This window comes from Sinohyriopsis cumingii, chromosome 11, assembly GCF_028554795.1.
Source record: "Sinohyriopsis cumingii isolate HCF-2022 chromosome 11, ASM2855479v2, whole genome shotgun sequence".
Taxonomy (NCBI): Eukaryota; Metazoa; Mollusca; class Bivalvia; order Unionida; family Unionidae; genus Sinohyriopsis; species Sinohyriopsis cumingii.
The window spans coordinates 26095532-26122848 of record NC_142971.1 but is presented as its reverse complement, the minus strand read 5'-3'; the positions used below and the strand labels follow the sequence as shown (position 1 = coordinate 26122848).

Below are 27317 nucleotides of genomic sequence, written 5' to 3'. Positions count from 1 at the left end.
TGATCCAGAATTAAGAGAGTTTAAGAAATTAATCAGACTACAGCCGAATAAAGTTCAGTGTGAAATAATGCGTGAAGTAATTTCAGAAACGCCTATTAACAAATTTTGGAAGTTGTGGAGACCAGATGATTTGATAGTGGTAAGTAGAAAGATAGTTCGTGATACACTTCAACAACAGTTATTTATGTTACATAAAGAAAAGTTTTCAAATCTACCCGTACCATTATATTATCGACCGGTTGATACGCGACGGCAGGATATCGACGTTGATATACAAGGATTGTCAGAAAAACAAAATCTTGTACTAAATGATATTGTTTTCGTTCCAGTCAATGTTGTTGAAGATGCGCTAAAAATGAACTAATCTCTATGGACGTTAGGATACGCGATGACAATACACTCATCTCAGAGGTTAACCATCTCTGATACTCGAGTTTGGATTGTCTATGATCGCATCGAATGGTCAAATTTAGTTTATCTAGAGTTAGAAAAATATCTCAATTGCGGAGGGTTATCATAGACTTTACAAAAACCAATTGCGATGTTATTGACAATGATATAATAAGAAAAAATAGCTATAAACAGTGTGACAAAAAATAAGCGTGAATTTGACATTGATGCTGAATTTATAATGATGCTGAAACAACAGCAAAATAATCGTTGTGCGAGCTGTAAAATAGCAATGTTGTGGAGCAATATTCTTAATGATCCAAGACAATTTACCGTCGACAGACTTAATAGTAAGTTTGGTCATCCACGCGAAAATGTAATGCTGACCTGTCTTGAATGTAACCGACATCGAGATGCCAGTTTACAAACGTGAATGCGGTCACAGTGGTAATTGTGTATATTCAGGAATTACTTGTAATTGTTCACGTACAAAACCACGTTGAGGAGCATTTGAATCTAATATGTTGATTGCAGGCCTACCCGTAGATCTTACCACGCTAGTTATTGTATGTGTTGTTACACTCCAAATATTATCAGTCGCTCTTTTTTTACCACCTTCAAGTTCACCAGATTCGTATAAATATCTGACAGTAACATTACCTAATACTGGTTGTTTTGAAAAATCATGTCGTTGTATTGGCATATGCTTTTTTGTAATTTCATTTTTTAAATGCAGCAATCACACTTGGCAATCTTGCACCCCATTCACGAGATCTTCGCATACTGATATCCAATTAACCGCTCAGCAAGCGTTCGATTAAATCGTTCAACAATAGGCTGATCACGATCAATTGCGGTGTGTCCTTGTCTAATTTTGACATTATGTTTTTTCATCAGAGATGATACAGCACCAATACATTCTTTGCCAGGATCAACTTGTAATATTTCTGGCCATCGTATTGGTCGTCGTTGATAAATTCGTTCAAAAGCAGATACACTTTCAGTTGCTGTTTTAGCTGATAGTGGCTCTGCTTCTTCATACCTACTTGCAACGTCAACGACAGTCAACGCGTATTTGTATGTCAGTTGACGTCTTTCTATTTTGATAGTATTGAGTGGTAAAAATAAAATAGTTGCCTGATGAACTTCATGAGGAATGCTGACGTCAAAACGTGCATGCTGAATTCGTTTAGGTGGTGGTAGTTAAATTTGCCATATTGTCTATCGTGCTAACCATTTTTCATCTCTAAAACGTGTAACATTTGCTGCATCAGCAAATTTACTAATTGCTGCTCTAACTCTCCAATATCCCCTTGGGCTATAATAAATTGATTCCATTATTTTAATAGTTGGTTAATTAATTACCATCCCTTAATGCTAGTTTACCTTTCATCGCGGATCTTACCAACCAATTAGCTAATGATTCTCTGATATTTTTATTTTTAGTGAATCGACTTCACATCTGCAATATGTCGAACTTGTAGGTTTTTACTTTTATAAGCTTTATCATGAACGTGACATGATCGAACAATATCATTTATAGGATACTCTCCAGGTCTCGGTTGATCTTGGTTATCAAGTCGGATATCAAGTCGGGTACAAGGACCACAATATATATATCCTGGAAGATGTTTTTCTCTTGGGTATTTAGCCCATGGTGTTCCTGGTAATTTTCCTAATGAAGTAGCGATATCACTAATAATTGTACTGGTAGAAATAAATTTATATTTACTTGTACCACATTTTACACATTTAGCTGTAAGTGCACTTTTTTATTACTGTTTTCAACATACTCGTAGGAGTATGTGCTCTGCATCGAACACAATATAGATTCATAGTATTTGTTATTATTTCTGCAGCATGGATGTCATTGATTTCTTAGCGACACGAAAACAAGAGTCAGTAAACCATATTTCAGCGTACAGAATACCATCATAATGATTATAATAGGTCCATCTGGGTCTAATAAAACAGAAGTAATACTTAATTTGATCATGAGATGGTTAAAGTGGGACAAGTTATATTTAGTTGCACCATGAGTTGATGATCAGAGATGTTATGATGTACTTAAAAACTTTAATGAAAATGCAAAATTGTTAAATGAATATGGCGACATTATTAATTTTATAACTGACATTGATGAAGCACCGTCATTAGATGAATTGGACGGGTTTATTAATAATCTCGTAACATACGATGATGTGATGCTGGACATGCAATCAAATCCAGCTAAAATATTTTCCAGCGGCAGACATAAAAGTACAGATATAATTTATGTCACTCAGAGATATAAACAAATACCAAACGTAATTAGAGATAACTGTAATATTCAAGTTTTGTGTTTAATGGATTTGATACATATACCCTAAGAAATATTCATCAGACTTGGTGCAGCGGAGATATGGATATAATTAGATTTAGAAATTTCTTCTCAAATGCACAAACTACCCCAAACGGATTTATGACAATAAATGTACATGATCCCAGAACAAGATATCATGTAGGTCTTGATAAAATATTTGGTTGATACTTATAGCAGCAGAAACGTCAGGCGGGTAAACGACGACATATATAATTTTGAAGAAACAAAACATTAAGGACAAAAATAAAGTAACAAAAAAACCTAGCCCCCAAGAGAGCCTCTAGAAGAGAAACTCTCGGTAAAGTTAGAGGCTTTGGTTTAGCGTCAATTTCCTTATTTTATTTTTGGTATGAGGTTTTAGTTTTCCAAGTTACGTTTCAGCAAAAGGTCTGTTCGCCTCCTCTGCTGCTCTTCTTTCTTAATAAAGTTTAAAATAAATTGGACCGACAACAATTAAAAATATTCAGAAACGCACACAAACACGCACGATACAGACCACAACATGTAGACATATTATTGATTTCCTTTTTCGGCTTAAGTCCTTATACATTCCAAATGCTATGTTAAGAATATATAGGGAATCCATAACAATTCATGATTTGACCAAGATAGTGCCAGTCCTCACAATAACACAAACAAGCAACAAACAAACATATACATATACCACAATCACAGGTTCATTTTGACTGGAAAAGTCACTACGCGTCTAACAACCAATTGGGACAAATAGTCCAATGGTTGGGGCGTACAGACCAAAGCTCCAAGCCAAGGGAACACGGAAACCAGGCTTATGGCCAGCCCAGTCCAAGGGAAGGGAGTAAGTAATATTCTCGAAGCTTATGGGATAAAGAAACTCAAACATATGATGAGCAAAACAAAAAGTAACCCTGCAAAAATCAAATACTATTATATTAATATCCTTTTTCAGTGACAAATATAGACATCGAACACTATATGGGTGGATAGGAAAACACATACAAGACACACATTTTTAGGCAAACAGGGTGTCACGTCTAAGTCCTAATCGGCAAAATATGCTGAGATGCGACTAAGAGGTGTCAACAACCAGGCGATCGAGTTTCATCAACAGGTACCACGGATAGCTGCGACTCGTCACATAGCCCGCCGCGTTATTCTCTCACTCTATCACACGCTCTGTTTAAATTGACTAAACCATAATCAATTTATCTAAATTTTAGAAATTAAACTAACATTAGTTTAATTTCAGAACAAAATCCCACAAATTTTATTTAAATAATTTACCTTATTTACCGTCCTTTAAATTTCATCTAAAGGCTAATTCACTTAACCATATCTACCATAATACTAAAACAATGGACATTAACAATACAATCAGTGGAGAAGCTTTCTCCACAAATGTTTTCAAGTGGAAAGTGTGGAGTCTGAAAAAGGGACTCTACTGACATCTCACATAAAAAAATGGCCCCAGGCCTTATATTTGTCAGGAATTCCGGCCCAGGAGAGACCCAGCGATACTACTATCATCGCTGCTTTGGCGGCAAGAGGCATCGGGACCAACAAACTCCAGGCCACCTGCAAAACTGGTAGAGGCATTGTTATCCTCTGTCCCAAGAAACAGAACAAACCAATCAAAACAGACAATATTATCATTAATGACATAGTGGTACGAGTTACGCACCCACCCACCCCGCCCTCACCAAGATGGCAGAGCGGAAATATGCACACGTGTACAATAACACGTTTTCCGTACGAAATACCACTGGACGAATTCAAAAAAGGCTTGGAAGAACGCCTACAGATTAAAATTCATGACTGCCGACGAGACAGTTTCAAAGCATGGCCAGGATTGGAAAACAATCGGATCATTGTGTGGGCTGACAGAAAAAATATAGACAAATTTCCCGAATTCTTCAAAATACATGGACTTCTGGTCCATTCGTGGTATTATAACTGCCACTTGGTGAGTCCATGTGGAAGCTGTGGCAACGCAGGCCACAAAAAAGAGACTGTACTGTTAGAACAAACAAAACCTATGCTAAAGCAGTAACCAGTGAGATCATAGGGGAGGTCAGTGATGCTGACAGTGATCCAGAGCCTTCCACGGATACTGTAGAAGCCAATGTGCCACTAACATAAACACCCACCACCTTCAATGCAGATGCGAAATCGATGGCAGAAGCTCCAATAACATTACCCATCACTAACACACTCAAAGCAAACAATACTGACACAACCACTACTGAAACAAACATCGAGGTACTCGTGGAGATAGCGACAGCTACCAAAGTAAAAAAATTGGTGCAAAGCGCAGACCGACCAGATCTCCAAAGAGCAAAACTTCCAAAACGAAGAGAACGATTTTCAAGCACAAAGCAAAGGAACAGTCCAAACTGGGAGCCTCGACCGTGACTGAGACCGAGACAGATACTAACACGGATGATGACATGGAAACTCCCAGGACACAAGCAACAACACAAAGACGGAAGAAAAAACCGGGGGAAGAAACAACAACAACTACGATGACGAGCCCTATGACCAAAGATACTCCTAAGGCACGAAAATTTAAATCCTACCTGAAGGAAATGATTATAAGCGACATCATTCCTACCGTGGACGGAAAGAAAGCGACAACACAAATTCAGACAACACCAGACAGCGAACATCCGGAACCACCAGAGGGACTTGCCGACAACAACTTAACAGATCAGGCCCCCAACACAGTCAACGATAGCACAACAGACCAGATGCACCAAGCAAACAACAACAACAAAAAAAAAACGACCAGGCAAACCAAAACAACCAACACAACCAAAAGGACTCTAACACGCTAAATCTAAACTAATTAAACATATACACAATGCAAACACAAACATGAAGACCACTTTTATTACATTGCCACGCTGACCTTCCCTATTTAAAATGGATACTACAAAAAGTAAACTTAGAAAAGGCAAAGAAACTAATTGAAATAGCAAAAACTTTCGACATAATTTGCATTCAGGAAATACATGACATAGAAAAAGTAGTTACAAACTATACAGAGGACAGACTAAATGCTGTTTTTATCATCCAAAAAGACCCAATATGCAGCAGATCAGGTGTAGGAATATTTATAAATGCAAAACATCTCAAATCAGACTGGAAAATACTACCAACTGGAGAATTTCTGAAGGGAAGACATATACACCTAGTACGAAACAAATTTCATATTGTAAATGTCTATGTACCACCAAGACGCAACCGCAAGATAGCCTTTATTTTTAATTTAAAGGATAATACACAAGACAACATAATAGTATGCAGCGATTTCAACTCAGTCACAGCTAAAATTGACACACCAAGGGAACTCACCCAAATGGACATAGATATTCTTCCCAATATTATCAAATTTACAAAAAACAATCAATTAACAGATGCTTTCGTGAACCTACATCTCAATAGAACAGTTTTCACATACATAATAACAAATTATGCCTCTAGAATAGACAAATTTTACATTAACAACAATCATAAGCAAACCATAATAAATTGCAATATCTTAAACAAAACACATAGCGGATCATAAGGTCATAACCTTAGGCTACATGACCACAAGCCCCAACAAATGGGGCAAAGGACTCTGAAAGCTAAATAAAGAAATACTAGATCTCCCAAAATACCAAACTGAAATTACTAGACTGCTATATGAAACTCTGAAAAATAAACTCCACTTCCACACTAACTGGGAGAGAACCAAAATGAAAATAACAAACATATCACAAAAATTCTCCAGACTAAGAATGGAAAACCTCACAATTACAGAAACACAATCCTACATCATATTAAATAATCCAGAAATTGATGAACAAAAGGAAATAACTAATAAAATCCTAGAACAAATTACAGAAAACAAATTGAATGGTCTACAAATTAGATCAAGGGAATACGATGACATATATAAAATAGGAAAATTAGGAGAGGAAATGAAATGAGTATCACCCAGTTAAAAGAAGGAGACAAAACTGTCGAAATCAAAGAGGAAATCCTCACTCACATAGAAAAGTACTACACCACCTTATACAAATCACAAAACATCTCCACCAAAACCATCCAAGAATATATAAACTAAACCTTCCACAAATAAGACTATGCCAAAAACAACAATGTGAACAACCCATATTAATTAGAGAATAACACCAAGCAATCGAACAATTAAGCAAAAATAAATCACCTGGAGTAGATGGTATAACTGCAGAAGTTTATAGACATTTTCAGAAACAAGTAGCTCCTATATTAAGTGAACTTTACAACTCGATTAATGACAACAAGGAAATGATTTATACAATGAAAACAGGCCTTATAACACTCATCTTCAAAAACATGAGATATAATCGAACTAAAAAACTGGAGACCCATATCTCTACTTAATATAGATTATAAAATCCTAAGCAACATTTTAGCTAACAGACTAAAAGACTCCATGGAAACAATAATAAACCAGAATCAGTCATGTGGAGGAAAAGGAAGAAACATATTATATAACATTTTATCTATAAAATCAACGATGGAATTATTAGAACAGCAAGGAAAAGGAGGCGCTATGATACTTATTGATCAGGAGAAAGCCTTCGACAGAATTGAACATAACTGTATTCTAGAAATACTCAAAGCTTTTGGTTCGGACAACTTTTCCAACAGTAAGTAAAAATATGATATACCAATATAACCTCCATGGTACAAACCAATGGAGCAAAAACCAAACGAAACCCAATAATTAGCTCAGTAATACAGGGGTGTCCTTTGTCACTGCTGCTCTATGTACTGGGAGAATTAAAGCTCTAAGATTGGCAATACAAATAGATGGAAAAATTAAAGGGGTAAACATTCCTAATATGAAAACCGAGTGCAAAACATTCCAACATGCAGATGATTGCACCAATTTCATAACAGATCAACAATCATACCGAAACCTAATGAATCAAAATGAACTTTTCAATAAGGCCTCAGGGTCTCAGATAAACCACCAGAAAACGGAAATTCTCCTCATAGAAAACCACCCAGGTCGTCCTCCGGAAAAAAAGCTGAAGCAGGTTAAAACTCTAGGGATTTTCTTCGGAGCAAACAGTAAATATATGAATCTTCTTCAAATAAAGGAAAAAATAAATTACCAGTCAAATATAGGATTTCAGACACTTCAATGTAATAGAAAAGGTGCAAATAGCCAAAACTTATCTGTATAACTCCATACGGTACGTGTATGATGTCATCAACTTTGAATACCGTATTATAAACCAAATTGAATTGATACCCTCATATACAGCTTCATTTGTGGAAACAAAAAAATACATCAACTTGCCAAACACACTCTCCAAAAACAAGGAAATAAAGGGGCCCTAAACACCCCGACCTTAGGCTTAAACAAATGACCAATCACATAGATCGCCTTCAAAACCTACAACAGCACCCAACACACATATGTCAAGGCATATACTTATACTGGTTCGGATTTCTCTTGAAAAACAAACCGGAAATATATAGAAAAAATAAAATTAATAAAGTACTAAGTCCACCTAAATCTATCTACAGAATAACTAATACACTAAAACTTTATAGAGAAGAAAAAGAGATATGGAAACATACAGAAAAAGAATATATATATATATATATATATATATATATATATATATATATATATATATATATATATATATATATATATATATATATCAGTACCTATTTGAAATAAGACACAAAAACATGTTAAATTAAGTATAAATAAACAATTCTACTATTAAATGGGATCCCATATGGAAACAATGGGCAAAAATAAAAGAGACCAAAACAATGCAAGCAAGACTATTGTTATATCTACTCTGCGCATGGTGGACAGGGGAAAATGCCTTCAAAAGGAAAATCCTGCAGAGCATACCCCCTGTCCCCTGTCCAATATCTAAAAACGGCCCAGACACGAAAAAACATAAAATTTTACAATGCGAAAAAAAAATGGAAACACACAAATAAAATTATAAACGATAATCAAAATACGATAGGATATTAACAAAGGGACGGAAATCCATCCGTGGTACAAAATGTTCCAAGGGGTCGGGAGTACAGACCAAATCTCCAAGCGAAGACCAGGCCCAAGGACAACCCAGACCAAGGGAAGGGAGTAAGTAATATTCCCAAAGCATATGGGATAAAAAAAAAATAAAGCAATATGATGAGCAAAACAAAAAGCAACCCTGCAAAATTCATATACTATTTATATTAGTATTTATCTAAAACAAATAAACATCAAAGACTGTAGGGGTGGACACGGAAACACATACAAGACACACATATTTAGAAAAACAGGGTGTCACTTCTGAGTTCTAAATAGCAAGACATGCTATGAAATGGCTAAGAGGTGTCAACAAGATATCTTGAGTGAACATAACAAATTGACTGGGAATATACTTTGTGTTGGATGTTATTGTTTGCAACTTTTGTACCCCGTAACAAAGTTACTTCCTGTTCTATAAGGTTCTCGAAAGGTACAGGTTATCTTATGAACCTGATTATGATGACCTTGTACATTGGTCCCAATAATGATTTTTTTTAAATCAAGCTATTTGCGTCACATATGTCATTACATATTATAGATGACCGTGTGACGGATATTAACACGGATTTAATCGTATTTTCAGCTGTGAAAGTGGTAAAGGGCTGAAAGAAGTGAAGGAGTGACGTAGTGATAGAACTATGCTGTATCGTCGTATTTGCACTGAAATGAGTGTGTGTGTGTGTGTGATTTGGATTTTCAACGTAGTTTTAAATAATTTTCAGTCATATCGCTACGATGTCTGCAGTGTGGCAGTTTACAGTGATGTCTAGCACTGGGGCATCATGTCGCAGACATGTAGCGTGATGACCCACCTAGTCACATTATCCTGACACGAGGCCGACCAGTCCTAAAATTAACCTCGTATTGCTGAGCGCCAAGCGAGGAAGCTGTTACTACCAAGACTTTAGTATGACTCGGCCGGGGATCGAACCCACGACCTCCCGCATCCAAGGCGGACGTTCTAACCACTAGGCCACCGGAGCGGTAATGAGGGTATCGTTCTTGCCGTGGTGCTAATTTGGGTTGGTACATACCCAGTGTACTGCTGTCGGCGGTGACGTTGGCACGTACAAAGATAATGGTTATCTCGTGGTGAGGGTCCAATGCTTTAGCACCAACGGGTCTGCAGGGAACAAGATGTTCCTAGGCAGACCGGGACTGGCGAACCATTCGTGGTGGTTCTCCTTAAGCATCCGGCAAAGAAATGGGGCTAAAATACCTTATGGTGATGAACTGGACGCCGTAAGATGCATGTATCAATTTTTACAATCACTTAACACTATCTGAGTGAAAACTTGTCAATTAGCACTATCTGAGTGAAAATTTCGTCAATATTTCAACCATTTTGTCATTATGTGAATAATTGTCATTGTTTTAGTGGATATTTCGTCATGGTTCGTGAATTTATCATTATTTGGACAAAATCTTTGGTTGGAACAGTCATTAATTTTTCTTTTTTGCGTTTAATTTTTGTTCAATTTTTGTTTATATCAGTTCTTTAACTCAGTGCGTATCATTGTGTTAAATATTCAATATTTGGATTTGTTGCGCACGAGTGTGGTATAAGGTTTTTCTACCTTTAAATCACGTTTAAATAAATATCGTATTTTCGTTATCATTTGTAGTGTCTACGTTGTGATCTGACCCCAACTCGGTTCATCTTGTAACAGATATGCCTTCTAAAATCCGCGGATATAAGCCTTATTAGCATTCTCACATGCGAAAGATATTTAGCGGACAGGAAGTCCTAAAATATTCTTCAGAGTCCCATCATAATTGTGAAATAAAGAAACAACACATAATCTCAACGCGTATACGCCTAAAAACAATATTCTGCACAAAATAAGGATTTGGGATATGTTAGACCAGGTGGAATAAATGTTGTTGTTAGAATATACCATCAATTTCAGATGTCGTCCCTTTGGCTTTTCTTTACCCACATTTATTTTGCCAATGTGGTGAAACATAACTGCAATTAATGATATGCTGAAGTACTTGTTCAGTTTATTTATGCATGTACTGTAATATATGCTTTTATGGGGACAAAATATTTTCGAAGTAAGAATGAACAAGTAGATGCACAAATGACCCCAGTTATTTAAATACGGATTTTTACGTGCATTTTTGTGCCAGTTATTATTAATTTTAACATTTTTATATAGCTCGTGTTATCTAAAACGAGTGCTGATAGGAAATTAACTGAGACACATACATACATACATACATACATACATACATACATACATACATACATGCATACGTACATACCTACCTACATGCATGCATACATACGTACATACATATGTGTGTGTGTGTGTGTGTGCAGTACATTATTGCATTCTAGAGACTCGTATTGTTTCCATTTTGTTTTAAATGGGCTGAATTCTTTATTACCCATCCCTCCAGATCTACACAAGAGAAAATTGCGAGGATCAGCTTCTTCTGAGTAGGTTTATAGCTTTAATTCGTAGCGTTTTTCATTGAGTTTACGTATCTCACACATTAATAGGTGCTGGAAAAAACGATTACACTGTCGTAAAGATGTGTGTGCTGACATCCCTCTGCTGAGTAATGTATTGCTTTCAGAGTAGACATGTACCCATCCCAGGCAATCCAAATTCCCACCAGTAAATCCCAAGAGAGTGTTTAGTAAACAAATCCTCCAATAATGCTGTCACAAAGCAATCCTTCATGTTAATAACAGTTTTCCATTCTTTCTTATCGAATATACTTAGTTCACGAATCAATTTATTATCCGCTTCAACATTAGTCCATGTGTCACGGATATGTATTTACTCAAAAGGTTATAAATCGATCGTGTAAATAGGCTTTTTAAACTGTTAATTTGTAGACGATATGTACCTTATCATTGATATATATATATATATATATATATATATATATATATATATATATATATATATATATATATATATATATATATATATATATATATGCATTAAATCACGTTCAGTTTCCATCGATGATCTATATAGCCAGGATTGTGTTGATGTGATGTTAAAGTATATATATATCGATCATCGATGGAAACTGAACGTGATTTAATGCAATTATTTTGCTTAGTAGAATGAAAGAACACACACACACACACACTTATAAAAGTTAACCATATGAATGGCGGATGAGTCGTCGGCTTCGTAACCTTCCAGAATTTACAAGGGATTTTAGCTCAGAATAATAATTGAGGGACAAATCTCACGAATAGCTACAATCACAGTAAGATCATGGGGATATCATATTGAAATAGATATTTCCTGGAGCAGACCCACCATTGTGCTGTTTGAAATCTTTACAATATAAGTTGAAATGAAACACTCTTAATGCTCTTATTCATCAACTCTTTGTAGGCTTAATGACATTTTTCAACACATGATAGGCTATATATAGAGGCCAGTGTAAACTTTCACAATTGTCGCCAAATTTTATTCTTACCAACTTATAAGGCATAGCATGAGCAACAACGAACAAACAAATGCGCTTTTGATTTGTCACGTGTGAAGCGCATATAAAATCAAATGTCAATACAGAGGTAAATCTGCTGCAATTTTACGTTTGCATTTGCTAGTCACTGAGGATGCTTCATCTATTCATATCATACACGACTGCCATTTAGAAATGAACTTCGGTTTGGTTCTTGCTCAATGTGGAACATTTCCATATAAACAAGACTGGCCTCATTTTCAATATGGTTTGTACATCAGATAACTCACATGTAAGATGTGGTACACTCGGAGAGCAAAAATAAACATAAGATCCCTCCTAAAAAGTCTGCTAAAACTACAAGGCACAACAACAAAGAATTATGTGGAAAAGCTGCTATGAGAAACGTGAAATACATTAGAAAGTTAGAAAATTTCAAGAAGTGGGTCTTGTATGGAATTCGTGCGTGAGATCCGAATGACATAAATGAAAAAAGATGGTCTAATACTGTGAGCCAAAGCTGTCATATGAACTCAAGGAAGCGTCATAAGAGGTCCAGAGGGGGACTGGTTTCAAGCAGTACAAACAGTTGCTAGACACTGTAGGACTCACGGTACTAATTCCACTCCAATGGTAAACATATGGAAACACTGTCATATTCAAAATTCAATAACTTAAAATTTATGGGTGCTGATAATGACACCTATAATTTTTCGTGCACATCTAACCTTGGTGCAAGCTTATGTGTGGAGAACACCATATGACCCGCGGCAATTTGTTTACATACATGTGCATGAAACACGTGTTATTGATTCTGCACCAAATGAATCAGGTGCTACTTTCAGTATTGAGTACTCCTGAGTCAAGCCTGTAAAAATGCTAAAATTGCATCAGTAGAAATTTGTCAATATTTTTTTTACATTACATATAGGACAAGCTCTCAAAAGATATTTTTCCTAAAATTTTAATTTTCATTATTAACCAATTATGGACCACCAAACCTGTAAATACTCTATCATTTCTTCACCCATTTCTAGACTGGTTCACAGTTCTTCCGTATAATTAGTACCGTGTGTCCTGTAGCAACAAAACTGGGATAAGACGCAAGAAAGATTCATAACACACGCTGATGTAGATTAAGATCTGCTGTGAAGGATGTGGTTACCCATTCAGTATGATAATTGGTATAGTTCAGCTGTATCTACTCCCAGGGGCAGAAACTGTAAGCAACGAGATGAATCCACTAATGTTTATATTGCTGAGTTGTACTTTTCTGTCATATGGTATCCTCTTCGTTTTTACATAGTGCTGGAAACAATTATTTGGCAGTTCGTAGTATTGATTACCAGCTTCTATCACTTCCGAGTCTTTGGCAAGTGCCATAATAAATAGTTAATCCCCTGGAAGAACACATGCATATAGTGGACCATAGTCTGTTAGAATCCGAGAGCCGATTGTGTACCAAACATTTTTCATAATCTGTGTATGTTCAGTACCACGGGTCTCGAAATTATGATTTTTTGCTCACTAACACACATGATCTTAATAATGAAATTTGTACTGATTCTCCAGAAATGTAACTGATTCTGTCAAAATCAACAAGAAGAAGGTTCAATTTCTAATAAGACATTTCTTTTTCATTAACATCAACTCAAAACAATAATAACTTTTTAACCAACAAGACTCGCGAAATGAAATTGCCCGCGCACTTTTGTAATTTCTGAAAGTGAATTCAGTGCTCGGGATTGTACACCAATGTTGGTTTCATGTGCGCGAAGACTGTTTTAACTATATTCACGTTAATATACTTCATGATCTGGTTTAAAATATGTCCATGTCCGAAAGCATTTAATATACCTCGTTAAGTGCAGGATGTTGATAGGTTCTCATTAACTCAATCAAAAATCAATTAACCATTACAGCCAATTCCAGCTCTCGACCACTTCCTAGTTGTTACGATAGCGAACAGCGGTAATTTCACTGTTGCAACGGATTAGTATCTGTTGGGTTTTAGTCATCCTTCCGCAAAGTCACTAGCCGTTGGATAGTGGATTAGTATTAATTGTAAGCCTTAATGTCAGTATTTTGAGCAGATGGTAAGTTTCTCAATTTATCTTTGATGCTACCTTGTTTATTCCTATAGGTCACAATGGAGTCAGCCTAATTAATTCATATCATGTAACTATTGTTTTTGTTTCTCTTTTGTTGATATTTTAAAATACAATTTCTTCCAAATTTAATTTATTGTTGTACCTGTTGGGACTTTGAATACCTTTCTTTAAAGCGTGCTTAGTGCAACGTTGTGTCATAAATAGGTGGCTGAAGGAGACAGGAGCTGGTTAACGTGCTGGATTCGTGAATGAAAGGGTACGGGTCCAAACTCTAACATCAGACCATTCTGGGTCGGCCACTGTTTACTTGGGCAAGAGATGCCTCGGCACTAAATAACTACTTGTGTTGCTTTACCTTAAAAGCCAAAGAATTATATATGCTGCATGTTAGGTAGAGTTGCAAATGTTTTTCTTTCTTCACATTCCATATTTCAGTAGTAAAAATAAAATGCTCTCTTTATTATCGGCAAACGTTAATGCATCTGCTGTCTGTAGACACATTATTGTAATGTTAAACTTCACGCAAACATTGTTATTCTTCATTGGCGGTGTGATTCGTCTTGGACTTTAAGCATTATATTTTCACAGATATTGCCATTTTAACAGCTTCAGAAGGAACTTAGGTTTTGGACCAATGAATAAAGTATCTAAACACGATACACTGCCACCTACCAAATAACATATCGTGCTGTTTTTGGACTTCAAATTTTGCATAAATTTCTATGATTTGTGTACGATTTTTTCTTAAATGCTGCTTGTTTTACTCTCTTTGACTCCCAAAGTTTTTCTAGTTTTCTTGCAAGTTCACCTTTACGTAAATCGGTAAGCGTGTCTGTAAGATTCATTTTTATTTTTATCTTAGCTATTGTCTATTTATTTCACAATGAAATATATAGCGTTATTAAAGTTCAAGATTTGAAAAAATATTAATATAGGTCGTCTTATAATGATACTTAGAGTGGTATAAAATAAATCACAATTTACTTAGAGATCATATAACAATGGATACGAAGCTAAATTTATATAAACAATGGGTATCTAGGTAAATTTATTATGAGTTCATAAAAGAAAGGATTAAAAGGAAAATATTAGACGGGAAGAAGAGAAAGAAATGTCTGAGCTGTACAATACTACTTTTAATTACAAACACAACAAAATGGTAGAAAATTACAAATAGAAAATCAGTTTTGAGAACAATGGAAAACACAAAACAAACAAACGAATATAACAGGCAAAATATCACACGGATGAATATGTGCAGGATAAATCAAACTGCAAGAGTTTGAAATATATGCTAATTGAAGCAAAACTTAAAATCACGTACAACGTTGAAACATTTTTGATTTGCCATCACTTTACTTTTTTTTAGAGTAGATGACTAAACTTCACAAATTTTGGAGGGGTTCATGCAGATGATGTTGACAAAGATCAATTTATTCCACGTTCACCGTAAAAAGCAGTTCCACGTATTAAACACTAGGTACAGAAAAGCCAGTATAAACAGGTCCCAAAGTACTAAGATGCCAGCACCGATTCAGACAGAATAACAATAAAATGATGAATAAATTAAAATGACAAATTGTATCATTTAGGTGAATTTTAATAGCATTTTATGTAGGACTTTGTAAGTATAAGGAATCCTAACATGAATGTACCATTTGACCTCATTGAATCATCTTTCATTACGTTACGCGTGGTCTATTGGAACAATTTGCTGATCAATAATTTAAAACTTTAGATTCCAGTATCTGACAATAATTCGGAAACTGTAGCAACTGTAACATAAAAACGATCTCAAATGTATTCTTAATTAGTTTGCCATCCGTGTTTTCTAACATTTTTCAATTAAATGTTTGTATATTCTATTTGCAAATACCTGTATACATTTCCTGTTCAGTTTCTGTTTGAAATAAAGTTATTATAAGTTTGACTTCGATCAATCCTAAATCGCTTTGTTGAGTTGAACATTGTCAAGAGCTTGCTCTGCAGGCTCGCCGTATGCGCTGCACAACAAATCAGTTTTCTCGTGGAAGATAACATTATGTTTTGTATGGGTGACGAAGGCAGCAAACACAAATATCGTGAACACATGGTTGCAGCCATGCCACGGAGCAACAAGGGAGTGCATATCCTTGATTGCGCTTTTCAGTTCAATATTTGGCAGAATGTTGTAACGATTTTGAAATGAAAGTATCCGAAAAAATGATGATGATGATGATGATGATGAGTGATACATTTTCATTCAGAAGTTAACGATACTTTAAATATAGCTAGTGTTTTGGTTCAGCAAAATCTACGACCATTTTGATGATCGGTGCTTAGGAGGCTTATCTACTGAACAGTAAGCTATAAAGAGAACACTGAGTTGCGAAGTATAGACGTTATTTAATCGGGAGGTAGGAGAAACAGAAAATTTCAGAAATATTTTACCACAATAATTGTAAAGACTATTCAATACACAAGAAAAAAGAGCAATACAAATCATAAATCTGCAAACATAATCCATGAAATCTGATGCTGAAATGTATGAAAACAGATTGGAGAATTCAAAAGAAACCAGATTAATGTAGAGAGACATAGCCACACACAAAAATACTATATTATCGGAACAGGAGAGGTGAAAAGTTTAGAAATTGAAAGAGCTCAATTAGTAGTACTATTTGAGACAGCTCAAGAGTAAATAATAAACGAAAACCAACTGAAAAGAATACAAAATGTGCCCTTGGGTAAAAGTCTGAAACATGTGTTGATAGAAATGGTATTACAATAGCTACTGTGGGCTTATTAATAGGCAAAACGTCTGTTGCAAATTTTGCACAATTTTTAGTATGGGATATTAGTGGCAAAGATGCTGCTTCATCAATTGGTAAAGACGATTCTTTCATTTAAAATAACAAAATGGTTTTAAAATATTGGTAGTTCAATATATCATCAGCAAGTTAATTACATGTATTTATAGATAGTGTAGTAAGCTGGCTGTTTAGAACTGACAGGAGTAATCTTTCCTTCTTTCTTGGTTGTATGTTTTATTTTACTTGCCTTTGCATTAGTGAGTTCGTTATTTGCCTTCCTGATCAAATGTGCGAACACGGCAAAGCTCTTCTAAACATTATCACTCTTGGTAAATCGTGATCTGCGCGTGTGCGGATCACCCTTTGTAAAATCTCTCATTCAGAAATTATCACGATCACACAGTTCGTAAAACTATTTTAGAAGGTAAACTACTGCACGGTATAATAAAACAGATATACAAAACACTTATTTGAAAATGAAATGATAAAAACTAACCTTGCATCGTTATCATTTATTTCTTCTTGTTTCATCATGCGAAATTTATAAAAGATAAGAAAACATATGCATAACTATGTATATGTAGCAGATGCCGGCTGGTGCATGCATCCTAACTTTAGTGTGTATCGATAGCCTATGAAAGACGGAAACATCACCCGATTGCTTGAAGCCACCTACCATTCTCGCATCCAGTGGCGTCGCTAGGGTTGGTGTCACCCAGTGCGGTAACTCATGGTGTCACCCTCATGGACCTCCTTCCTGCACAAAAAATGTATAGTCATTTCGGTGTCACCCCCTCTGATGGTGTCACCCGGTGCAGTCAGCACCCACTGCACCCCCTAGTGAAGCCAGTGCACGCATGATACATTATAAGGAGCACAATCGCTAAGATTGTATTGCATCAAAGTTAAATATACGACGGTATCTAGCAAATAAAAAACATTGTTTGAAAATATATTCACAGTGAGTGCAAACGATACTCTTTTCGCTAGCAAGGGTTACAAAAGTGTTATTAAAGCGAGCTATTGCTGTGTATACTATTTACCCTACAAAAATCAATGAACGTTTGTATCAATTAGGAATACATATGGCAAACAAATATAAACCCGGGTGATGAATAAACACATCTGGCAGCGAGCAATAAACTCATTGCTTAATCTTACAAACAAGGTATCATATACAAGATTTTTTTATTCCAAATCAAGCCAGCCCCAGAACCTGGCTTTGGATTTTTGTAAGTGTGCAGAGTTTTTATTCTTTTTAAGTCGGTCGACATAAGGAAGCCAAATTTGACTCTTTTGGATTCTTTTAAGTTAGCCGATTTCTTGTTTTTAACAAAATCGGCCGACATATGGAAGCCAGCACTGATTCTTTTTTACCTGTGTTAACGGGAACGTTGAAAATAAATTGGACCAATGGAACAGTTTTGAAAGCTTCACAATCTTGTGCATCGTGCACGCATATCGATATAAGGCTGAACAGTAAATTAGTTCTCATGTCCATAGATTATAGTGTTTTATTTTTTTGACAACAAGAAGCATGTACTTCGTCTTGTGTGGATAAATGTACGTCATTTCTGATGGGCGTCCTCTATATGTGGAAAATCGTAGCTAAGGGGAAGTATACTTCTGTTTCGAGTAATTAAATTATTTTTTCTTCTTTACAATTGATAATTGTTTTATTCTTTTTGTGCAAGTATGGCTACTTTTACTCATGCAATGCAAATCTGACGTAAAAAGAGTGTGGCCAGTGACCTTTAAGAACTGAACCCCTCAAGTTATTTACGTGAATTTATTTATATTCTTCGTAAATGTAAAAAGGTATCCTTTTACAAAACTTGTTTTGCATTTCTAAATTATGAGAGCTTCACGTATTGTAATTTTAGGTGTACTGTGTGCATAAGCTGTCAGGTAGGCAAATCATTATTTAGTTTGTTTTCATTCTTTGTGTTTACTTAAACTTGAATCAAGTTTATCTGTATATGATAATTGTTACTATATGTCTTCATTAGCTTTTCCGATGCTAAGCAATTTTCCTCTTTATACTGTATCATTATTCTTTCTTTGGATATTTATTTATAATGCATTGTGTAATATTCATCTCCTTGTGTCACAAGCAAAATATACTTTATGAAAACACATATCATTATGAATTATATTTGTATCCATTTTGTCTATTTCATTGGCTTGCAAGTCAATAATGTCTCACTCCAACTGTTCATAAGCGTGATTACAAGGGATAGTTTTTCCTTTATGCTTGTGTGTTGCTTAATTGGACTGCTCAATTAAATATTCTTTCAGTTATATATATTGCTTTCCTCTCCCGTTTAATTTGGCATTTGTGTGATCAAGTGTACTTTCAGGATCGTGGTAAAATGTTTTGAATAGTGTTCTTTATCAGACGTTCTAAACAATATAAAGCATCCAGAAAATACTTTATGCTTGCTAAATTGTCTTTAGGTAGTATTCACAAGTTAACAATTTGTTCTAATCATCTGCAACAGGTACTTCATTTTCAGCAATTTGAAACGTTTTTTATATACACTTAGACATAGAAATGGGTTCAGATTTAGAGGCTGATGTACGAGATATGAGTATTTTGACACAATATTAAGTGTGGGTGCAAACTTCTGGACTATATTGTAGGTGCTACATCCACCGAAAACTATTTTGTAGCTCTTGGTGAATTTGGAAGAATATGCCTAACAGATAATGTTAAATATATTAAATGATGCACATGTTTCATATGGATAACCAAAGGTACTCAATATATTTTATACGATGCATAATTCTCTAAATGAAGCACTTAGCTTGATTGGGATAATTATGCATAGAATGCATACTTACTATATGATTTTGGATGAATTTAGGTTTCCTTTTTCCAAAGTCTTGTTTAAATAAAACCAATTGGATCATATGATGCAGATTCTGAAGATGACTTTCTTTTTGTGTATTGTATGTATATATATATATATATATATATATATATATATATATATATATATATATATATATATATATATATATATATATATATATATATATATACGCAAGATCACAAGTACACGTTTATTTCTTGTTAATAATATAGATGTGTAAAATGGCTGTGTGTCTCTAGGACAACATATGTTAAATATTTAGTACCAACTGTATTGATCATATATATGTAAATTTAAGCACAAGCGTTCACAGTTGTCATCTAATGTGGAGAACGTTATTTTAAATCCTACTATAAAATGACGAATTGCTTCAGCTTACCATACAAAATGACCTTTTTATGGGCTGGGGATTTAATGGATCGTAAGTCCTTGCTTTTTTGTCCGTAGGAGATGGGTTTTGGCACATATTGTACAGTGAATCTTACAGTTGAGTCGAGAAAGCTTCTGCTTCAAGCATAAAAAGAGCTGATGCAAATGCGTAGATAAATTGATAACTGAAGGAGTTACTTCCACATTGACGTTAAGACCTACCATGATGAGCAAAAGGCAGAAACTTTAGAAAATGCTGCTCGCACAGCTGAAGATTATTACTCGACTCATGAAGTTTCTTTAGTCAGTAAGTGTTACACTCAGCAGTATTTTGGTTTCTACAAAAGACATTTCAGTCTCACTTCCAAATCTCAATCTGGCACAAATTATATGAATTAAGTTTCTGATAAGACCAATCATAATTATCTTTTCATACGTGCACCAATTGCAAGAAAAAAGGGCACGTTATGTCTGATTGCTACAAGTCTGATTTTAATAAGGAGAATTATGTATTATTCACTGAGTCTGCTTATCCTATTCCTATTTAAATTATACAGACAAAGGAGCTTCTCAGAGACCTTTATTATCATACACTTTCTGAAAAGTCTGTTTCTAATGAGAGCATTTTATTCAGAGAGTAAAGTGCGGCTCTGTTAATGTTAATATCCACTGTGTAAATTTGTCATCAGACTTAGTCTCAGGACTTGTGCCAGTCGGAACAGTGTAGTCTTTACCCATCGAAAGTATTCTATTATTACTAGACAATGACATAGCTGTAGATAAGCTTGTGGTTAATCCACTTGTAACTGACAAGCCTTGTTTGTATCAGAAAGTAGATCCAATTGAAAATGAAATCCCTGACTTATACCCAGCATCTGCATTTACTTGAACTATAGAAGAAGAAAATAACACATGAAAACGATGTTAATTATGAAATTATTCCTTTAGCTGACACATGTATTGGTAAGGCTTTTTGACGATGTCCTTTTTGCTCCTAGTATGGATCAATCAAAAACTATTGATCACGGTGATCTACTTTCGTTATGCAGTCTCTTTAATCTGATAAGGATGACAAAAGACAATCACTCATTGTCGATCCAGATATCTTCTCTTTATTTATGAAGCCACACAAGAAATTGCTTGTGATTTTTCTTAAAAAAATGGGTCCTTATGAGAATATCGAGACCACATGAGGTACCCGCTGGTCACGAGTGGTCAGTGAGCTATCAGATTGTTGTTCCTTAGTCTAACCCAATAAACTCCTTTGAATGATCATTTAGTTGTATATAAGACTTGTCAGATGATCTTGAATAGTTGCTTATTTGCCGAGAATTAAAAGTGATGTTTGTAAAAATACTGTAATCTTGTTATATTTGTCAAATGGTAGGAAAACCCAGTCAGAAGATTCCATAAGCCTCTGCAACCTATTCCTGCATTTGATGAACAATTTAGCGAATAATGGTCGACTGTGTCGTCCCTCACCTAAGACAAAGTCAAGGCAACCAATACGTGTTCATCATAATGTGTGCGTCCACAAGATTCATAGAGGCAATTTCTTTGAGACAGATTAAAACCAAAACAACAGTAAATGCTTAAATAAATATTTTTTCACGCAATTTGGCTTTCCTAAATCTGTCCGATCTGAACAAGAGTCAAATTGTATGTCTGTAGTTTTCCAGCAAGTTATGCATGAATTAGGCCCCCAGCAATTTCAATCTTCTACCTTTCACCCTGAAAGTCACAGAGCTTTAGAAACATTACGTGAAAATTTTTTTATAAAAAAAAAATATGATCCGGCCATATGGTTGTAATTCATAAGAAAAGATTGAGATGAAGGTACTCATTTACTGTTATTTGCTATTAGGTAATCAGTGCAATAATCAATAAAATGTGGTTCTTCTGAGCTTGTGTTTGCACATAATGTCCGTGGACCATTGAATTTATTAAAAGAGAAACGTGCTGCACCTGAAGATTAAAAAGTAATCTTCTTGACCATGTTTCTGATTTAAAATATAAGTTGTCAAAGGCTTTTGAAGTTTCAAGAACTAATCTTCACTCTACTCAGAAATAAAATGAAAGTATAAGAAAACTACAAAGGAGCAGTTTTCAGCGTCGTTATAGAGTCATGGCTCTCTTGCCCACAAAATGATTGATCGATATATCTTTTTGTATCTGATCTATGTTGGTTCATACGTTTAGATATTTGTTGACTGGTTTGTCCAACATATTGGATGCCACATTTTTTGCATGTTGTCAAGTAAATAACATTTGATGTTGCCCAGTTAGTATCACAGCGCATATTAAACGTTTCTTTTGTATTATTACTATTGAAAGAAGTATTTTCATTAATAAATGAACAGTGTGAACATCTAGGTCTATTACATTTAGTTGATGATCCTATTTTATGTGATTTTTGTCTAATTTAGAATTAGGAAATCTTTAAGATTTTTAGTCCTTTTATAAGCAAGTGTGGGTTTGCTTTCGTGTAGTGATTTAACACTTGCTTTACATGATAAGTTTAATAAATCCCAATATTTATTGATAATCTTACCTATATTATGCAAACTTGGATTATATTCAATAACAAAAGGAATGATATCTTCATTTCTACTTTTGATTTTACATTGTAAAGATTCAAGCTGTGTAAGAGAAAATACTTTTTGGACAGCAGTATTACTGATGTCAATAGGGTAATTTCTTTTAAAAAATGCTGACCTAACTCTGTCGAATATGATTTAAAAACAGCGTCATCCGAAATAATTCTTCTATATCTTTTTGCTTGACTATATGGTATCCCATTTTTACATGATTTAGGATGGCATGAAGAATATTCAACATACTGATGAATATTCGTGTTTTTAACATGAACCATGGTAGTAATGTCATTATTTTCATTTTTCACGACATCTATGTCCAAAAATGATACTTTAGTTTTAGAGAAATGTAAATTTTATTGTTGGATGTAATTTGTTTAAACTGTTTATAAAATAATAAAGGTCTTCTAATGAATAACTCCAAATCATAAAGATATCGTCTTAAAACCTTAACCATACATCCGGTTTTATGAGGCATTTATTTAGAAAATCATTTTCTAATTTTCCCATAAATAAAGATGCATAAGCAGGTGCCATAGGACTACCCATTGCTGTTCTCATTTTTAGGAGATAGTTTGTATTACCGAATTGAAAAAAGTTATTTTCGAGCACAAATTTATCATATGTGTGTGTGTGTGTGTGTGTGTGTGTGCAGTAAATTAAGGATTTAAGCGATGGAATGGAATGGGACGTTAGGTGACTTTGGTGTAACCAGTCATTATATATCGGTAAATCCGCATCTTTCCTGAAATATTCGATTATATCCTTTTTATGTTTGATATCAACGCGTTAAGGCTTTTATTCCCGTTAAGGTTATCGTAGACACAATAAGCTACGACCACACTTTAGCCCAGTCCAGTTTGGTAAACTAATATGAATTATATATATAACAATGTTGCTTTAATGTTAATCTTAACAACACAAAAAGTTTAACATAGAAAACAGTCGAACTCAGTAAATGATTGATCCAGTCAAGAATCTGTCTATAGGAAACTTTTCTTTTTTGTTGATCTTATCGGACTCACTGATTAAGTCTAGATATGCTTTATACCAACAATTGAAAATCCATACGACGAATATAAAATCCCATATATTGAACACACATAGACGTTTTCAAAAGTAAGTATATTTGGAATTAAGTTTTTCTAAACAAAGTAACTAATAAAATTTGCAATTATTTCAAAACGTCACATCCTGTATTCTTTTTTCTTCATGATTGCGTTCTAAACGATTATGCTACATGCAGCCGAAAAAATAATTTTCAGAAGTTGTCGATTTTTAAAACTGTAACATTTATTTCCAAACAACATAATTTCTGTGTTAATATTTGTTTGGTTCTTTTGTCATTAAAAATTTAAGAAATCCTTATACAGGACTGATACGTAAATTAGCCCTGTAGGACTGACTATTACTTTCCCAAATCAGTATGGTCATTCATATCCAATGAGATCTCCTGGAAAACCTTATACTAGTGAACCAGTCTACCCTAAGTCTGTGCCAACCTCCTTATACGTATGCATGTTTATATGTATGTACCGTAAAAGATGTATTATCCGGATGTCGATTTTCCAGATTTCACTCGTAGAGACAACTACCGTGATCTCCGACATTTTTTATTTACTATGCTCTGCAAGCATCTATAAATTAAACAAATTTTCCTATTCCGACTCCAACATAGATCAAAGGAACAAAACTCGGAAGAAAAAACAAACGAAATCCAATACAATTTCATAGAATTATAATTACAGTGGTATTATGAATAACTAATTTGTGTTTTCAAAGCAACATCAATGTAGTTACAAGAAAGGGAGGAGTGAGATAAAAGGAGTCTCTAAATGAGTGCCTGTATTTGTTACATGCAAATCAATCATGATGAAATAATGATATCGGTCTGATTAAAGGTTTTCTATCGTCAACGTCTCCGTAATTAACTGACAATCAACGATCAATGACGATCAGCGGCTTACAACAATTAATCATCTGCCGGCACGGGTGTGAATTTCATTTCAGATTTCACGCAAATTGTTTTGTTTGAACTACATATAAACCTTGGTACTGAATTTTAGTCTATAATTATGCTGCCAAATACTCTTTGTATGCTTTTGTCAATTTTCTGCAAAATTTATTTAATTGCTGATTTATTTCTTAATGTGAACTTTTTAATGAAAATTTTTATGTAAAATTGAACGAAATCTTTATGACAAACTAATCACTAGTGATTAAAAAAGAATAATATTATTCTGATTATTGGGGTTCTATTATCAAAGTCTATGTAATTAACTGAAGATCAACGATAAATGGCGATTAACGGCTTAACAAATTTGATTATCTACCGGGATAGGTGTGAATATGATTGCAGATACACATATACTCAGTAGAAGTATGCTACTTACACTCTGAAGATTAACTTTATCTGCATCCTGTTGCCATAAATTGATTTCCTTATTTAATACTAAATAGAGCGAGTGTTTTATTTTGTAATGTTATGATTTGTGTACAGACAAACGTACGATTATTATATACATTTAATCCAAATACTTCAATTTACAGTTCTACTTTTTCACCAAATTTCTATCATCCAAACAAATTATCCAGACAAAAATCATTTGGGTCCCGTTAATCAACATTTTACTGTCTATAACTCGTGAACAGAGTTTACTGAGATGTTAAGCAGCTTCTTTTTAATACATATTTTTACAGCTCTAATAATGAAGTGAGATAAATGGTTATAAATATAGCAGCGGAGCGGGTGGGGGGGTGGGGGTGGGGGGCGAACAGACCACTTTTGTTCAAAAAGTCATCTGCCTGAAAACCAAATTTCAAAAAACAAATGGGGAAAAATCACCATGACAATGGACCGCTGGTCTCTGTTTTTTTTCCCTATTTTTTTTTTGAAAATTCGCTATTGAACAAGTAGCGTCTCGGACAAGATAGGTGGGTTCGAACACCCCCCCCCCCCCCCGCTCCTCCGTGTTTTTATACCTTCCTTGAGAGAAGATATTCTAGCTGGATTTATCAATCGATCTCAAATAATATTCTATTTCTGATGGTGGCTTTTCCATGATAGGATCTTTGGTCTTTCTTCGATTGTAATATACCATCAGACTTCTGCATCGATCTCCGTGACAATTTTTACAAATCTGATATAATCCTCTAACGCCGTTGTTGCACAATGTCGTGATCCAGCATTAGGGTTTTTTGATAAGATATAGTTATGTTTCTTGCAATATTTTCCATGGTATCTTTAACACTTGCGACTAGAATAAAACTTTGATTGTACCTTGAGAGAATCTTGGTACAGTGGAGCCCGTAAAAACAACAATAAGGAAGAACAAAACGGATAAAATGTTTCCATGAAATCATAATTCCATCTAAAATTAAAGCAATGCTTATATTTAATAATTATTTGACTTTAAGTAATAATAATATTATCCACATTTCAGTTACTTGCTAGTCTTTGCGTTGAATTTCAACTGTCAAGACAGCTCATGAAATACGGATACACGGTATTTACAACTATTCTAAGCTCCACGGAAATTTTCCTTGAGTCGGACATAACTATCATTTATTCTCTTCCATAGTTTTGCATGTATCTCATCGGACATACCGAAAAACAGATATTAAAGTTAGTATGGGCATAGAAAGAGACTTAACCATACGAACTGGGCGTCAGATAGGCGTTTAGAGACAAAAACAGCGTCGAAGACAAGCACAGTTAGACAGGCAGACAGACAGATATGTAATGTAGGTATGTGAGAAACACAAACCTTCTCAATTTGGATTTCTTTTTCGTCGGTGTCGTTAAACTGGGATCCTCACTCGGAAGAGAAATTAGACTGATAACGCTGTCTTGTCTGTTTGTAGTACCATTCCTATAGAGAGTTGGGAGACCCGTCTGCATCTCATTTATCATTTTGCCGAATGGAGAGTTTGCTGAGGTCGGGGACCTGTTATAACGTACCCTTGAGTAGACGGGTACCAGACGATGCCATAAATCCAAAGCATGGGAAATGTTTATATAAACGTACATTCGGTGTTCTGATTTATACGTTTATAGCTACTTAACATAGTTTGACTAGCTTATTGTTAGTTTCCAATTGATAAGTCAAAGCATTTAGGGGTTAGTGTTTTCAATGTACATGTACATGTATTGCTTAAGGCTCAGATTAACTCAATGGTTAATTGTGTTATCATCAATTTAACGAAAACTAGGAAAGTGTTATGATTAAGATAGAAGCCCAGTCAATCAATCAATCAATCAATCAATCGAGCGTATTTAATTGGGATTACTTACTTGAAACTGTTACAGCAATTTTTC

General features: G+C 34.7%; 1 protein-coding gene across 1 annotated transcript in view; it reads right to left on the bottom strand.

The window, feature by feature from the left end:
- LOC149787807 (uncharacterized) overlaps window positions 1–26945 on the bottom strand; it is a 105822-nt gene extending 78877 nt beyond the window's left edge. Inside the window, exon 1 of the mRNA XM_089975671.1 lies at window positions 26767–26945. Coding sequence (XP_089831797.1) covers window positions 26767–26912 — 146 coding nt within the window. The 5' untranslated portion in view covers window positions 26913–26945. The remainder of the gene's footprint in view (window positions 1–26766) is intronic.
- Window positions 26946–27317: the final 372 nt, after the last annotated feature.